At 48.0% G+C, this 17,514-nt stretch overlaps 1 protein-coding gene across 1 annotated transcript in view; it reads right to left on the reverse strand.

Moving 5' to 3' along the window:
- Window positions 1-10,310: 10,310 nt before the first annotated feature.
- The window catches only part of LOC311236279 (carbohydrate sulfotransferase 15-like), a 97,282-nt gene continuing 90,078 nt past the window's right edge, over window positions 10,311-17,514 (reverse strand). The window contains exons 7-8 of the mRNA XM_084323959.1: window positions 14,731-14,878; window positions 10,311-10,789 (exon numbers count right to left, since the gene is read on the reverse strand). Of these exons, the coding sequence (XP_084180085.1) occupies window positions 10,587-10,789; window positions 14,731-14,878 (351 nt within the window). The 3' untranslated portion in view covers window positions 10,311-10,586. The remainder of the gene's footprint in view (window positions 10,790-14,730; window positions 14,879-17,514) is intronic.

A 17,514-nucleotide genomic window follows, 5' to 3' on the forward strand; every position in this document is an offset into this window, starting at 1 on the left:
CCCTGCCCTTACACTACTGCAGCCTAACGCCAGGCAATGTGGAACCCAAGACAACAATTGCCTGTGCACAGACACGCAACATGTTTACCATGTCGGCTGGACCCATAGCCCCACTACCCGACGCCAACCCAGATGGGAACACCGTTCAACAAACCCCGCCGGAACACAAGGTAATACCTGGCTAGAACCTAGCCACGACCTACCCCGTTGTCAACCCATTTACCCGAAAAAGGTAAATAGAACTCAAAACCCCACAACAGCTACCGACTGACCTTCATTGATGAACCGGGCAAGAGGCGGGAGAGTGACAACATCTCACGGCGGAGACATTAAAACAGCATAGCAATTAGCAGTAGTGATAGCATGCGGCAGTAGCGATAGCATGTTAGCATAGCTTTAGATGTTTTAGCAGCACGCCCAAGACAGCTTGGAAACCGTTCCCTGCAGAGAACGTTCACCAAACCATCTTGCCCCCGGCGCCAACACACAACAAGGTTGTGTTAACAACACAAACCAGCATTACTAACACTAATACCCATGCCTGAAGACACAGGGCCTACCTGAGTACAAGCTGGCCCGACAGCCAGCCTTGTACAGCTGAACCTCGATGTGCAGTCATCAAACGAGGAACATCACAGGCCCGTCGTGTCGCCGAAAACATGCGTCGAAGATGCCAGGGGCCAGCAACCTCCGGTAAGCTTCCAACATTATTAATCTTCCTTAATCTTTTCATTCCGCTAGCTCGTATGGTGCAAGCATCCAGTACGCTGGGACGAAAATAGAGGAAGGGTGTTTCATGACCAGAGTCATGGTTATATGGGTGGTACCACCATAAGGGGCGGGGCCCCATACAGGTGGGGTGCATGTGTTTTTTGTTCGTGGGAGATACATTAGGTATCACAGGAGATATAGAGTATCTCGTAAGGCTCAGAGCGGGACGCGATGCTATACGAAATATAACTGTCCCATATTACAACTAACAACTGTCCCATATTAAAACTAACATACTGTTCCATATTACAACTAACATACTGTCCCATATTAAAACTAACATACTGTCCCATATTAAAGCTAACATACTGTTCCATATTAAAACTAACATACTCTCCCATATTACAACTAACATACTGTCCCATATTAAAACTAACATACTGTTCCATATTACCAGACATGGTCAAAAAGCTTCTGTATAATATCACTGTAATGGTGTTCTTAAAAGTAGAATCTGTAATAACCTCGAGGTAAAAGCGCCCCTGATTATATTGCACTTTGTTTACATTTTAGTTTTGTTTTGGTGTGATGTATGTTTGTTGGATCTGAGTGTGTATGGAGGTGGGGATATTATCCAAAATGGTATTGTATTTTGTCTTGCTGTGGGACACCGGCTCATTGAAACACATCACAAACATATTGTAACATTGCTTTGTTTTTGCACCACATTATTGACGACTCTCCAGGCAGGTTGATAGTTCTCAGTTCACTGCTTTATTAGAACGGTTCTCATACAGGTTGCAGTATAAGTGACTCATGTCTACACGTACCCATGCCCCAAGAGGCCGCACCCCAGGTGCTCCACCCTCTTATAGCCTCCCCAGGTCAGCCTGCGCACTCTCGACTCTGTCAACCCGTGGCTGGCACGACCAATAGCCCAATTTTTTTTGAATACATTTTGATTTTTCTTTTTATGTATACAGTCAACGTATTCTTAAATAATAGCACTGCCCGAGGCTGGGCATACAGTCAACATATTCTTAAATAATAGCGCTGCCCGAGGCTGGGCATATGATACATTCAACGTATTCTTAAATAATAGCGCTGCCCGAGGCTGGGCATATGATACAGTCAACGTATTCTTAAATAATAGCGCTGCCCGAGGCTGGGCATACAGTCAACATATTCTTAAATAATAGCGCTGCCCGAGGCTGGGCATACAGTCAACATATTCTTAAATAATAGTGCTGCCCGAGGCTGGGCACATGATACAGTCAACGTATTCTTAAATAATAGCGCTGCCCGAGGCTTAGTGGCAATGCACCTGTACAGTCGTACACCTGGCAGTAACAGGGAAAATGCATAAAACACCCCTGGAACCTGATAAACGACATGCAGATTTGCAGTTTTGTCTTATTTGAATTGAACTCTATAAGCTTAGTACACACGTCACAAACTGCACGAGCACAGTGTGAGCAGACCCTTGCATGATGCAACACACCGAGTGAGAGAGAGAGCGCGAGAGAGAGAGAGAGCGAGAGAGAGAGAGAGAGAGAGAGAGAGAGAGAGAGAGAGAGAGAGAGAGAGAGAGAGAGAGAGAGAGAGAGAGAGAGAGAGATCCACGGCGGGAACAGAATAGATTGCATTAAAAACTCACCAAACGTCCAAGAGGAAGGAGACAACCGTGGAGATGATAAAGTTCACCAGTCCATATTGTCCCCCGTGTTGGGATGAACTTGGGAGTCTGTTCCTAGTTTATCTGCCACACGTTAGCACTCGATAACGTAGCTAACGCTAGTTAGCTGTCCCTGCCTTTAGCTAAGCCGACATGGCTAGCCTGACTGAACTTTCTAACACGCAACAACTTTCATCTTCAGTCCATCTGCCGAACGTCCTCTTCGTCTTGGCATAACCGAATCACTATACTTGGTATTGATAAGCTTACGGCACGTGGCGTTGTTTCTTCTGCTCCGATGCTGCACAGCGCTCCCGTGGATAGCGCCGAATAGTCAGACCCCGTACCTGTAAGTTATGTAACCCCTCCCCTCGCTGAAACCAATAGTATATCTGCAGAGCCGCAGAGCTCCAATAGTGTATCTGCAGAGCCGCAGAGCTCCAATAGTATTATCTGCAGAGCCGCAGAGCCCGGAACAAGTCAGACACATTCTACAAACGTGTCTAATGTGAAATATATAAGCATGTAAGCAAAACTCGATTTTAGGTCTGTGATGGAAAGTGATTGTTAACGTTCTATTTTTTTATTTAAAAAAAAAAAAAAAAAAAAAAATTAATTTATTACAATTTTTTTTTTTTCGCGAGGCCCTGTGCGACCGCACTGCTTGCACACCCCTTGAGGCGGCCCTGGACCCACAATTCACAGTACCCCGTACACAGTTCACAGTACCCAGTACCCACAGTTCACAGTACCCCGTACACAGTACCCCGTACACAGTTCACAGTAAGAGAGTTCCATTTCCATCATGGCTCTACAAATGCAGAGAGTTCCATTCGACCATGGCTCTGTACACGACATAGTTCGCTGTGTGCTCCGCACACTCGGCACGTGTCCTCCTGCCCGCCGGGCCAGGCCACCAATGTCCTCGGCCAACCCCCGCAGCGGCTCCCCAGGTCCTCCGGTCGTCCACGCCGTCGAGCCTGCCATGTGCCATGGGCACCGCCATCTTTGCTCACCTCCTGGGCAGGCATGCAGTCGTGCACAAACGCGGTTAAACGCCGTTTAGGTATAGGTCACTGAGGCAGAAGTGCGCACGGATGTGCCTGCGCGCACACAAAAATGCGTTCACAATTGTCACTGGACTCGTCGCTCCGGCCGGCACTTATCACCTATAGACTTTGCATAATAATAGGATACCGATAGGCGATAGCATAACAACGGACTCCTCTCCTCCACTACCGCCTCTCCACCAGCGTCAATGAGTCCTCGGAGCAGCCGCCCAGCTCCGGCGGGGAGTCGCTGAAGGAAACTGTCCTGTAAACTAACTCTAAGGTCACTTTCACATATAGTTTTGGTGGACTCGGTGCGGTTCTGGGGGTGAAGTTGCAACATTGTTGCATTCTTCATTTGGTTCGCCTGCGTTCACATAGAGAAATCTGTCAGCGCACCGAGACCTTCTGAACAATGTCACGCGGTCGAAAAGGGCGCTTGTCTATTGGACAGTGGAAATGTGTGTGTGGCTGCAAGCCGTGTGTGCGCGCGCGCGTGTGTGTGGACTCACTGTCTGCGAGCCCTCAGATCAGCGGAGCAAGTTTTGACATGGCATTGATCCATTGTTCTATTGAAGCACATTACCACCATCCTCTCGCTAAACAACTTGTAGACCAATAATAATATAATAATAATAATAATAATAATAATAATAATAATAATAATAATAATAATAATAATAATAATAATAATAATAATAATAATAATAATAATAATAATAATAGTATTGACGTGGCATTGATCCATTATTAAGTGGTGCTGCAAGCAGTGGTAATAATAATCACTTCCTATATTTGGTCCGCTGAAGCCGAACCGAGACCTACGTTTTCAGGCGGACTAGAGTTCGCCTGCTTGGTCCGCGGACCGAGTTCGACGCGCATTCACACAGACCCGAAAAACCGGACTATCGAATTCTGGTCCGAAAGTCCGGACCAAACAGCCCCTGTGTGAAAGCGACCTAAGTTACATTGTTAATTTAGTTTGTATTTACTTTTCTAGTTTAAGTTAATTCAATTAAAGAAATTGTAACTACAATTACATTTAAAACATTTATGCATAATAATCATCTGTTCTGTGCGCAACCGAGGGAACATGTACAGTATGCGCGTGCACGTGGCATTTGGGCATTTCCCATATTACGACTGCACCACTGCTCCTGGGTCAACTATGAACCCCGTCCGGCGGGAAATGGCACCCCGCGAAGCCTCCGTGGAACCCTCTCGCCTCCTCCTGGCTCTCAATGTCCTCGTCCATGTCTCCTGATCACCTGCACGTTCCTTCCTCCTCTCCGTCCTCTTTCGAGCCGCCGTCGATATCCATGCCGCTGCGCCTAGCTAGCCGCTAACTGCAGCTAAGCTAGACTTCGCTAAGCTAGCACACCTCCGTCGACTTTCTTCCAGCCACTCCTCTCAGTCTTCTTCTTTCTCTCAGTCCTCCTTCGACCCGCCGCAGATATCGCATGCCGCTGCGCCTAGCTAGCGCTAACTGCAGCTAGGCTACGCTAAGCTAGCACACCTCCGTCGGACTTCTTCTGACGCCGAGCGAAGCGTCTTCCTCTTCCTCCTTTCTTTTTCTTCTGACACCAGTGTAACATTGCTTAGTTTCGCACCACGTTATTGACGACTCTCGAGGCAGGTTGATAGTTCTCAGTTCACTGCTTTATTACAACGATTCTCATACAGGTTGCAGTATAAGTGACTCATGTCTACACGTTCCCATGCCCCAAGAGGCCGCACCCCACATGCTCCACCCTCTTATAGCCTCCCCAGGTCAGCCTGCGCACTCTCGACTCTGTCAACCCGCGGCTGGCGCGACCAATAGCGTCGCCGCCATGCCGGCAGAGTGCAGAGTGGCAGCTCGACTGACCAACCACCCAAATCCCAGGGTCGCTACAATATCACTACTGTTGTCATGTGGGGGGAACCACCAGGAGGCAGTCCCATGTCCCATTTTGGGCCCTGACCCATAGTTCTAATAAAGCAGGTGTTAAGAAGACTTTCCAGCAAAGGGGTCAGTGTGGTGATTACCCAGCAGCACCACTAAATCACACACCCCGGTCAGAGGATGGAAGGACAAGGAGCTAAAAGATTTGACTCACAGTAAATCTGACTCACTAATCCCAGAATTGTCCTTGGTTGATCACAGTGTCGTCCCAAACGATTGCCTTTCTTCCAATGATCCGTTGGGAAAGAGATCCAACAAAGGCAACACATCTGAAATATTGTGTTGATCTTTTGCTGCCCTCTGGTGTAGAGAAAGAGTATGATCTAAATATACAGCTCACGGAATCTATCACTCTAATAGTGATCTTGTACACTTACCTCACATAAAAAACGCCATAATGGGAAAGTAAACTAAGGAAGGACACTCTTTATTTGCCAAGTACTGTACATTTACCATGTAATGCGTCCTCTGCATTAACCCATCCTAACTATTTAAGAGCAGTGGGCAGCCAGGCGAACCAACTACAGTTCTAATGCCAGTGCAATGCAGGAGTTTGCACCTACTAGCATGCATGTCTTTTATGGCAGTGGTTCTCAAAGTGGGGTCCGGGGACAACCAGGGGTCTCTGTGGGGGTTCCAGGCGGTCCCCAGTAAAAGGGGGCATTTTAATTGGACAAAGAATTTAGCACAATGGAAGAATGCATAAAGATTACCTCTGTTATCTCCCCACTGAGTACGACACACAGTTTTGCAATTCAACAACCAATCATATCCAACAACAAGTTATCTTCTCAGATGACGGTCACTGGGACAAAAATATTATCAGATGGGGGTCCATGGCTTGTTGAATATCAATTGGTTGAGTTTGTGACATGAAAATGTTTGAGAACCACTGTTTTACGGTGTGGAAGGAAATGGTACAGAGAAACGTTCAAACAACCAAAGGTTTCTCACAAGTGTTCCAACACTGTGAGGCAGCAGCCAACCACCACGTGCCACGCGGAGGCAAACGGCAGCCTTTTGTTTCTACGTCTGAGAGAGATGTAGGCTACTGTATTTGTGGGGAAGTGCTTTTTTGTCTTTGAAATGCTGAAGCTAAAAGGTGTTCTTTATAACATATCATCAGTATGTCTGGGCCTGGGAGATGTCAGTCTGTCTGCCTATGCTGTCAAAAGTCTTGTTTTAATTACCAACCATTCATTCTTGACAAGCCTTAAATTAAATTAGCACAGTTTTAATCCAACCATATTCTTAATAGCCAATGCTGCCATGCTCATGCTACCATAAACCCTTTACATGACGCAAGGAAAACGATTAACCTTAATCAGGTTAATTACCGGTAATTCCATGCCACTGCCTTTCAATCAATTAAATATTAGAAGGAAGAAAAGTTCTGATTAAAAGCATGTACATCTCTACACCCTTTAGAGATGAAATCATTAAAACCCTTTCACTGCGATCATCAGCTGCTGGACTACTAGAGGCTCCCAGAAGCAGTCAAAAGAGGATCGGTAATGCAGCCTTTATCAACTATGCCCCAAAACTATGGAACAAACTACCCCAAAACATCAGGGAAGCCAACTCGCTAGACATCTTTAAAAGACAGCTTAAAATCTCTTTGCTCAGGCATTTCACTGATAGATATCTGCTACCACCTAGTGGCAAGAGGAAACATCAGGGATATCCTGACACAACTTGTATTTACCTGCACTATTCTTACCCTGCCTACTCTTATACACTGCCTATCAAATTCATGTGTCGGTTATTGCACTTTTTACTTCTTACTGATGACTATTTTTAAACTGAATCATTTTAAACTATTTTTATTATTTGCTAGATCCAAATGTGAAACACTGTGATTATTTGTATTACTGAATAGAGAGCCTATTAGGATGCTAGATCCTAATGTGAAACACTAGGACTTTGACTATTTTTAAACTGAATCATTTTAAACTATTTTTACTATTTGTGTTACTGAAAACTGTAAGCGGAGAGCCTATTGGGATGCTAGATCCTAATGTGAAACACTGTGATTCTACCTGTCTATCTTTTTATGCTCGCTTATGCCTGTATTTTTTACTGTTGTGAAGCACTTTGAACTGCAACCTCTGTATGAAAAGTGCTATACAAATAAAGTTATTATTATTATTATTATTATTATTATTATTATTATTATTATTATTATTATTATTATTATTATTATTATTATTATTATTATTATTATTATTATTATTAAAACCCTTTCAAATTTCCCCTCAGAATTCTATCTTCTATTCTATAGCTTTCAACAGTGGTGAAATAAGTACACAGTTCCTTTGCTCAAGTAAAAGTAGAATTGATACAAAATCGAAGTAATTAGTAACTGATGGGTTCAGATGCATGTGGTGGAATAAAAAAAAGTGCAGTATTTCCTTTGAATTGAAGTACAAATACCTCAAAATTGTACTTAAGTGCAATGCTTGAGTAAAAATACTTAGTTACTTTCCACCACTGCAGGCTTTCAATGGGGAATTAGGAACATCTGCTATTTCCATGAAATAGTCCAACTAGGTGATGACCCCTGTCCCTGAAGGCAGCACTGACTCCTCCTATAGTGTTTATTTATAGATTTTATTAGAAGTATCAAAGCCATCAACGGCTCTATCAAACCTTATAAGGACAAATAGAATGAATCGCTGCCAAAAGAAACTCTTGGAAATGACTACATGTCTTTGTACAGACTGTATGACTCAACAGGTGGAGCATGTCACTAACACTGTCAGGGTTAATGATTGATTACCAGCAGTGAGGCAGACCATACTGAACAACAATAATAATAACAACAACAACAACAACAACAACAACAACAACAACAACAACAACAACAACAACAACAAACAAGTAGGCTGAGCACTCACGAGACTGTAAGGTGCTTTGGAGGTATCCACTAAATGGCATTATGTAGAAGTGCACTTTTACACATGGTGTCCTATACACGTCTTGGATACATAATGATTTATGTTTGACATACTTTGATACAGGCTTAATAAACATAAACAAATTAACGAAAAAATATAGTGTATATATTTGCATGTCTTTGTGTTAACACTTTAAGTGCCGAAAACGTGTTTAGGCGTCTTTCCTAGCCATGCTAAAGTTGCAGAGGACGCCCTAACTCATCTTTAATATCAATATTTCAAAAATCTGTGATCGGAATCATATTTCCCCTCTGCAGCCTTCACACACAGTTCTGAGCTCCTCTCAATCCTCTAGCGGTTCAAGAACGCCATCTGGTGGCCGATCGGCAGAAGCGCCAAACAGGAAGTCATGTGGATGAAGTGGTGATCACCCATATTACTTCCGGGCACTCGCTATAGGTCCCGGGACTCGAGCTCGACACAATACATAGCGATCCGTTGCCAATAACTCGATAAACAACATGATTTGGACGTATATACTATTATACAACCTGGAAATGGACCGGGTATTTCGACATCCCATAATGAAAAACTGTCTACCCCACGCTGATTGCCCAACGGCCCGAGGAGACTGGGGTGAGTTTTAGCGTGTAATATTACCGTGTTCGATACTAACTGATCTGATGAACATATGACCCACATTAGATGAATGGTATAACGCTGCCCACGGAATTATAAACGCCCCCTCGCCCATCCGGTCAACATCAGATGACGTGTAGTAACTTCCAGAAGTACGTCCAGTTGGAATTCTTTATATCGCGCCGATTGCTATCAAACTGTATTTCATCATCAATATAATGCATTTGGGGCTATAAATCACGTTCTGGAGAAAGCTGCAGAAAGAGATGAAAACATACTTATACCTTAGACCATATTTTAGTATGAATATGTGAATGAAAAAGTTTAACGTTGCTACACCATGAACAATACATATAGGACCTTGAATGGGCCCTAATAATGGCAATCTAGCAATAGAATTTAAAAAGTTATAGCCCTGCAAAGAAGGGGAACTTCTCCATGTTAAATAGAGCTGGCAACGGATGGTATATCATGAATTTAGCCTTAGGCAATCAAAGTGTTAATATTGCCTGACAATATGTTGTTGTTTGTACTGGCTGCCATTACATTCACCCGCCGGCAGATGGCGGTGGTTCCTTACAAATTCCTCCTGCATTGAATCACAAAAGTCAGGACTGTGTGAATGCCTTCACATGCTGTTGTATGTCATATATAACTACAGGTAAGAAGGATATGTAAACAAATTTGACCCCCCTTATTTTAATTTGTGTTTACCTTTTTTGAGGAGGGGGTTCTCGTTCATATTAGCAATATATTTTGAGGGAGAGAAATGTCCTCTTCTCAATATTGAGGCGGACATGTCCCCTGCAACCCCCCCCCCCTAAATCTATGCCTATGCTTGTACATTAACATGCATACGGTATACATACATTCTGGTCACCACACTGTTAAGTATTCATTCTCCTGAGTGTTATACCCCACAATAATAAAGAAAAAATTTCATTGTGTGTAACTCCTTGTAGGTTTTGTATTTGGAGCACAGATGGTAAATAATATGCATCTCTTCTAAACCATTTGACCTTCAAGATCTCTTTCCACTAGGTTTTGGTATACAAATTTGATACTTTCACGGTATCAATCAAATTGCCTCAATACTATTGAAAAATGCTGTAGTATCAAAATTTGGTATCGAATGACACAAGTGTAATTTCGATACCCAAGTAGTTAATATCATCGGTGTCAGTGAGTCCACACTCCAAAATCATCCAAAATGTAACAAAGGGGAGGGTGTATCATTTTGGTAATGATTCCCAGATAACGGAGTTAGTACCGGTATCGATACCCAGCCCTACTTTCCACAGAATAAACCTTTGAAAACACACGATACAGGAGTCGGATAGGATTTTAGCCCACTGTTTAATAATACATCTGTACATCTGGTCATCAATAAAAAGGATCATCACCCGCCCCAAAACACACACATACGCACGCACGCACGCACACACACACACACACACACACACACACGCAAAAAGAAATCATCGAAACAAACTTCGTTGTGCTATTTCCTATCTTTGATTCATCTCAGCTTTTATAACTTAAGAAATAATTTAAATAAAGAACATCAATTTTCATGGGCGCTTGAGAGACGAAGCAAAAAACACAAAAGGACTGGTTGATGTGTCAGTGGTATTTCTTTTCTTCTTAAATTTGGAAGGGACGGAAATAATTTACATCAGCTTTGAATGGCTCTCCCAGCGGAAGGAGTCATTGCACAGCACTTTGGCCAGTTTCTCGTTGAACGGCGCGTAGAAGTCCTGCAGGATCTCCTTGGTCACTGGCAGCATGGGGCCCAGGTTCCTGTCGGCCGGCCTCCTGGTGTTGGACGCTGGGCTCCTGGTGATCTCTGCCTCCTTCTGTTCCGTCAGCGGACCTGAAACACACACATTTAACACATTAAATGCTTTATTTGAATCCACCAATTTAACTACACACACAGGTACAATACACACAGATTAAAATATTTAACAGCACCTTAAGGACAGCAGCAACTATGTTTGCCCTTTTCTCAGCTAGGAATGAAATTATTATTGTTAACATGCTATCAGTGTTAAATATAAACTCTATCAGCCTAAAGATGTAGCAAAGACAGCTGATTGGTTTGTCTACACACACACTCTCTCTCACACACACACACACACACACACACACACACACACACACACACACACACACACACACACACACACACACACACACACACACACACACACACACACACACACACACACACACACACACACACACACACACACACACACACGCATGCACACACACACGCACACACACACACACGAGTAAACACACACGCATCATAGACAGTAAAAGCTCAAGAGGCAGTCCTTCTTTCCATTTAGATGAAAAACACTTGATAGTTAGGTATTATCCCCATGGCCTATTCCCACCTGACCCACCTCACCCACCTCACCCACCTGACCCACCTGACCCACCTCACCCACCTCACCCACCTGACCCACCTGACCCACCTCACTCACCTCACCCGCCTGACCCACCTCACTCACCTCACCCGCCTGACCCACCTCACTCACCTCACCCACCTGACCCACCTCACCCACCTGACCCACCTCACTCACCTCACCCACCTGACCCACCTCACCCACCTGACCCGCCTGACCCACCTGACTCACCTCACCCGCCTGACTCACCTCACTCACCTCACCCACCTGACCCACCTAACCCGCCTCACCCGCCTGACCCACCTGACCCACCTGACCTACCTGATCCGCCTGACCCACCTCACCCACCTGACCCGCCTGACCCACCTGACCCACCTGACCCACCTAACCCGCCTCACCCGCCTGACCCACCTGACCTACCTGATCCGCCTGACCCACCTCACCCACCTGACCCGCCTGAACCGCCTGATCCACCTGACTCACCTGACTCACCTCACCCACCTCACCCACCTGACACACCTCACCCACCTGACCCGCCTCACCCACCTGACTCACCTGACTCACCTCACCCACCTTACTCACCTCACCCACCTGACCCGCCTCACCCACCTGACTCACCTGACTCACCTCACCCACCTCACCCACCTGACACACCTCACCCACCTGACCCACCTCACCCACCTGACCCACCTGACCCGCCTGACTCACCTCACCCACTTCACCCACCTCACCCACCTGACCCGCCTGACCCACCTGACTCACCTCACCCACCTCACCCGCCTGACCCACCTGATCCACCTGACCCGCCTCACCGACCTGACTCACCTGACTCACCTCACCCACCTCACCCACCTCACCCACCTGACACACCTCACCCACCTGACCCACCTCACCCACCTGACTCACCTGACTCACCTCACCCACCTCACCCACCTGACACACCTCACCCACCTGACTCACCTGACCCACCTGACCCACCTCACCCACCTGACCCACCTGACCCACCTCACCCACCTGACCCACCTGACCCACCTCACCCACCTGACCCACCTCACCCACCTCACCCACCTGACCCACCTCACCCACCTCACCCACCTGACCCACCTGACCCACCTGACCCACCTCACCCACCTCACCCACCTGACTCACCTGACCCACCTCACCCACCTCACCCACCTGACCCACCTCACCCACCTGACTCACCTGACTCACCTCACCCACTTCACCCACCTCACCCACCTGACCCACCTCACTCACCTCACCCACCTGACCCACCTGACCCACCTCACCCACCTGACCCACCTCACCCGCCTGACCCACCTCACCCACCTGACCCACCTGACCCACCTGACCCACCTCACCCACCTGACCCACCTGACCCACCTCACCCGCCTGACCCACCTCACCCACCTGACCCACCTCACCCACCTGACCCACCTGACCCACCTCACCCACCTGACTCACCTGACCCACCTGACCCACCTCACCCACCTGACTCACCTCACCCACCTGACTCACCTGACCCACCTCACCCACCTCAGCCACCTGACCCACCTGACCCACCTCACCCACCTGACTCACCTGACCCACCTCACCCACCTGACTCACCTGACCCACCTCACCCACCTCACCCACCTCACTCACCTGACTCACCTCACCCACCTGACTCACCTGACCCACCTCACCCACCTCACCCACCTGACCCACCTCACCCACCTGACTCACCTGACCCACCTGACCCACCTGACCCACCTCACCTGCCTGACTCACCTGACCCACCTCACCCACCTGACCCACCTGACCCACCTCACCCGCCTGACCCACCTCACCCACCTCACCCACCTGACTCACCTGACCCACCTGACTCACCTGACCCACCTCACCCACCTCACCCACCTGACCCACCTCACTTAAATCTTTCATCAATCTAGCCTCACGTTACCACTGGGACTCTGTCTGAAAATACCGCCCCCTATCGTATGCCGGATGGTAATGCACCCTTTGGATTGGATTGAATGAAAACGCATGGGGAAAAGAAAGTCCGGAATCCACATTTTACTTGTCAGGCATGTAATCCGAGCCGATTGCAGTCTTCGCCGACCCTCAGAACAGCGTGGAATCGGTATTTCCAGTACCCAGTGTTGGATCAATAAACGCGATTGATATTTGGAATGGCGATCAGGAATTGGAATAATCTTTTTGGAGAACATCTGATCTGAGGTAAGGAATCTATTTTACCAGTCTTGGGATAATCAGAGCTCTTTTCACCTATATCTCAGCGTGTCCCATATGTGTGTGTGTGTGGCTGTGAGTGTGTGTGTGCTGATCAGGAAATAAGATAGAATAGATTTTTCAGCCCGCTTCTCTAGCGTGCATAAGTATACATATACTATCGATAATCTAGAGTTTATTTGAAAACGATTCATAAATAGGCCGAAAAATGACAAAGTGTTTTGTGTATTCCAGTAAAGCGCGATTCCTGCAGAATCTTAAGTTTTTTCTGGAAGTTTAAAAAAACTACTGTTTTTCAAAATGGTATAAAATGGAAATTAACTGATTAAAAAACAATCCGTTTTGACAATGTTGACTGCAAACAAGTCATTGATAAGCGACGGGCGTATTAGACACTGTTATGTACCAGGAGCCTGATCACTCCTGTGTCACGGGGCATGCAGGTGAGGGCTGCCAATTAGCCAATTAGTGCTGATTGGTTACCTGCTGGGAGCTTTAAAGCCAGCACACATAACACACATGCAGTGTCTGTGCTTAGAGAAAAGAGCTGTCAGGTTCTTCCAGTCCGTGTCCGTTGGGTTTACCTTAGTACTTTAGTTTACATTTACATTAATAGTTCCTTGATTTAGTAGCATTTTGAGTTAGAGCACGGGGTTTTGGTGTTGGTTACACATAGGTTGCATACCCATGAGCCAGGGTCGTAACAGACACATAGCCATAATTTAAGATATAGTTTATGCGTTCACAAATGTGATCGCCCTTCCATTGACTACAGCGCTGGCACTCAAGCGCTATTTTTGGCTCCCCCTGCTGGCACGGAAAGTGTTAAGGATGAGACCTTTTCCGCTGAGTAGGAGCAAACTGTGAGGGAAAGGCTGAAAAGTGAGAGCATGCTAGCTGCCTGCACCGGGCCGGGAGGCTGAACTTGGGCTAAAGGCAACATAACTGCTCAATCAATCGTTGGCCAATAAGGCTGAGAGGTTGCATCAATGCTCTTCGACAGCTGCTACAATGTATCCCTTATTTTTCTCCTTTGACAAACCAGACCATAATAATCAGTGTCAAGTATTACCGGCTTGCCTGGTATTGATCAGATGAGCGATGTTCAGGAGAGTGATGACGATAAGGAAACTAGACGTGAGAGAGATGGGCAGAGTGTACTCACCCAGGTTGAGGAAATCAAAGACTTTGTGCATGGTGTATTTCCTGTTGGAGGCGTGGTCCTCCAGCCGCAGGACCAGAATCTGCTCCCTGCTGAAGACCGCCAGCCAGTCCATCACGTAGACTATGTACAGGCCAACCTGCAGTCTGACCTGCGGACACACGCACACCACGGGAGAAGCACAATGTGAGATGCAAAAGCAATTTCCCCACCAGCGACCAGACACAATTACAGAGAGGGGCGACACACTAGAAATAGCTAGAAGTCTTTAAGGAGCTAAATGAGGCAGGGAGGGAGGGAGGGACAGTGGGGGGAATTCCACCAGATTTCTCTTTTATCTTCTCCTCTCACTTGGCTGCATCCTGGATGCTTTGATATGCACCGGTGTCGTGGGGTGTGATGGCTTAGGCCTCAGAGGCAGACAGGAACAGAAGGATCCGGGTCGGTGTTGTGGGCAGCCAGTCCAGTGGAACCGTGCCTCAGTCTGGACCAACTCTGAACATCTGAGACTATGGGCGTGGCTCCGTCTATCATCTGAGACTATGGGCGTGGCTCCGTCTATCATCTGAGACTATGGGCGTGGCTCCGTCTATCATCTGAGACTATGGGCGTGGCTCCGTCTATCATCTGAGACTATGGGCGTGGCTTTGTCTATCATCTGAGACTATGGGCGTGGCTCCGTCTATCATCTGAGACTATGGGCGTGGCTCCGTCCATCATCTGAGACTATGGGCGTGGCTCCGTCTATCATCTGAGACTATGGGCGTGGCTCCGTCTATCATCTGAGACTATGGGCGTGGCTCCGTCTATCATCTGAGACTATGGGCGTGGCTCCGTCTATCATCTGAGACTATGGGCGTGGCTCCGTCTATCATCTGAGACTATGGGCGTGGCTCCGTCTATCATCTGAGACTATGGGCGTGGCTCCGTCTATCATCTGAGACTATGGGCGTGGCTCCGTCTATCATCTGAGACTATGGCCGTGGCTCCGTCTATCATCTGAGACTATGGGCGTGGCTCCGTCTATCATCTGAGACTATGGGCGTGGCTCCGTCTATCATCTGAGACTATGGGCGTGGCTCCGTCTATGCAACACTTCTAGAAACCTTGCTCTGACTCGGGGGCCCGGCAGGACATGTTCCAGACCTATGCGTAGATGCTGCTGTTTGTTATTCATTATTGTGTTCCATGCTCTGCTTCATTCTATGCTTCATGGTATTTTTGGTGAATTATATGAATATGTAATGTTGGACTGTGGTAATTCCATGTACGAATAAATAAAAATGATGATGATGATGATGATGATTCTTCAAGTTTTCGAATACAATTTTAAGCTAGCTATTGATCTTCTGTAAGAAGTAATAATTCCCGTTGTTTGAAGGCAAGATATTATTAGAATCTTGGAATGGTTCTACAGATTTTCGACGAGGCAGTGTAGCGAGTTCGTCAGACGTCTACAGTGTAATTGGCTGTAATTTGGATAAATCCTGTGCTACTGGGAACGGGTTCCTCTTCGCGTCCTCACTCTCGCTCTTTCAGCAAAACCAAAAGGCTGTTGAGAACGGATGAGCAGACAGACACACAGACAGACAGCCAAACAACTCATCCTTTGTTGAGACAATTTGGCACTAAAGGCCAGTCATGTGCTTATGATTTGTCTTTTTCGCTCTCGCATCTAATCGGCACTCCGGAAACCTTTATCTAGGTGGCTGCAGGCATCAGAGGGCGGCTGTAGAGCACGGCCAGAATGCATCTCACATGGTCTAATAATTCTCAGAAGATATCAGCGGATGGACAATTAGGCCAGGAGGAGCGACTGAACATGCTCCCAGAGGGGCCGTAAAGCTCCTGGTTGGCAGGAGAGGAGGAGGAGGTGCAGGGGAGAGGAGGAGGTGGAGGGAGGAGGAGGTGCAGGGGAGAGAAGGCGCAGGGGAGAGGAGGAGGAGGTGCAGGGGAGAGGAGGCGCAGGGGAGAGGAGGTGTAGGGGAGAGGAGGAGGTGGAGGGAGGAGGAGGTGCAGGGGAGAGGAGGCGCAGGGGAGAGGAGGAGGAGGTGCAGGGGAGAGGAGGTGGAGGGGAGAGGAGGCACAGGGGAGAGGAGGTGCAGGGGAGAGGAGGCGCAGGGGAGAGGAGGAGGAGGTGCAGGGGAGAGGAGGTGGAGGGGAGAGGAGGCACAGGGGAGAGGAGGTGTAGGGGAGAGGAGGAGGTGGAGGGGAGAGGAGGCGCTGGGGAGAGGAGGAGGTGCAGGGGAGAGGAGGTGGAGGGAGGAGGAGGTGCAGGGGAGAGGAGGTGCAGGGGAGAGGAGGTGGAGGGGAGAGGAGGTGGAGGGGAGAGGAGGTGCAGGGGAGAGGAGGAGGTGCAGGGGAGAGGAGCTGGAGGGGAGAGGAGGTGCAGGGGAGAGGAGGCGCAGGGAGAGGAAGAGGTGCAGGGGAGAGGAGGTGGAGGGGAGAGGAGGAGGTGCAGGGGAGAGGAGGTGGAGGGGAGAGGAGGCGCAGGGGAGAGGAGGAGGAGGAGGTGCAGGGGAGAGGAGGTGGAGGGGAGAGGAGGAGGTGGAGGGGAGAGGAGGCGGAGAGGAGGTGCAGGGGAGAGGAGGAGGAGGGGAGAGGAGGAGGGGAGAGGAGGCGGAGGGGGAGAGGAGGTGCAGGGAAGAGGAGGAGGTGGAGGGGAGAGGAGGAGGAGGGGAGAGGAGGCGGAGAGGAGGTGGAGGGGAGAGGAGGCGAAGAGGAGGTAGAGGGGAGAGGAGGTGCAGGGAAGAGGAGGAGGAGGGGAGAGGAGGAGGTGGAGGGGAG

This window comes from Notolepis coatsorum, assembly GCF_963971535.1.
Source record: "Notolepis coatsorum genome assembly, chromosome: 10".
In the NCBI taxonomy this organism is placed as follows: Eukaryota; Metazoa; Chordata; class Actinopteri; order Aulopiformes; family Paralepididae; genus Notolepis; species Notolepis coatsorum.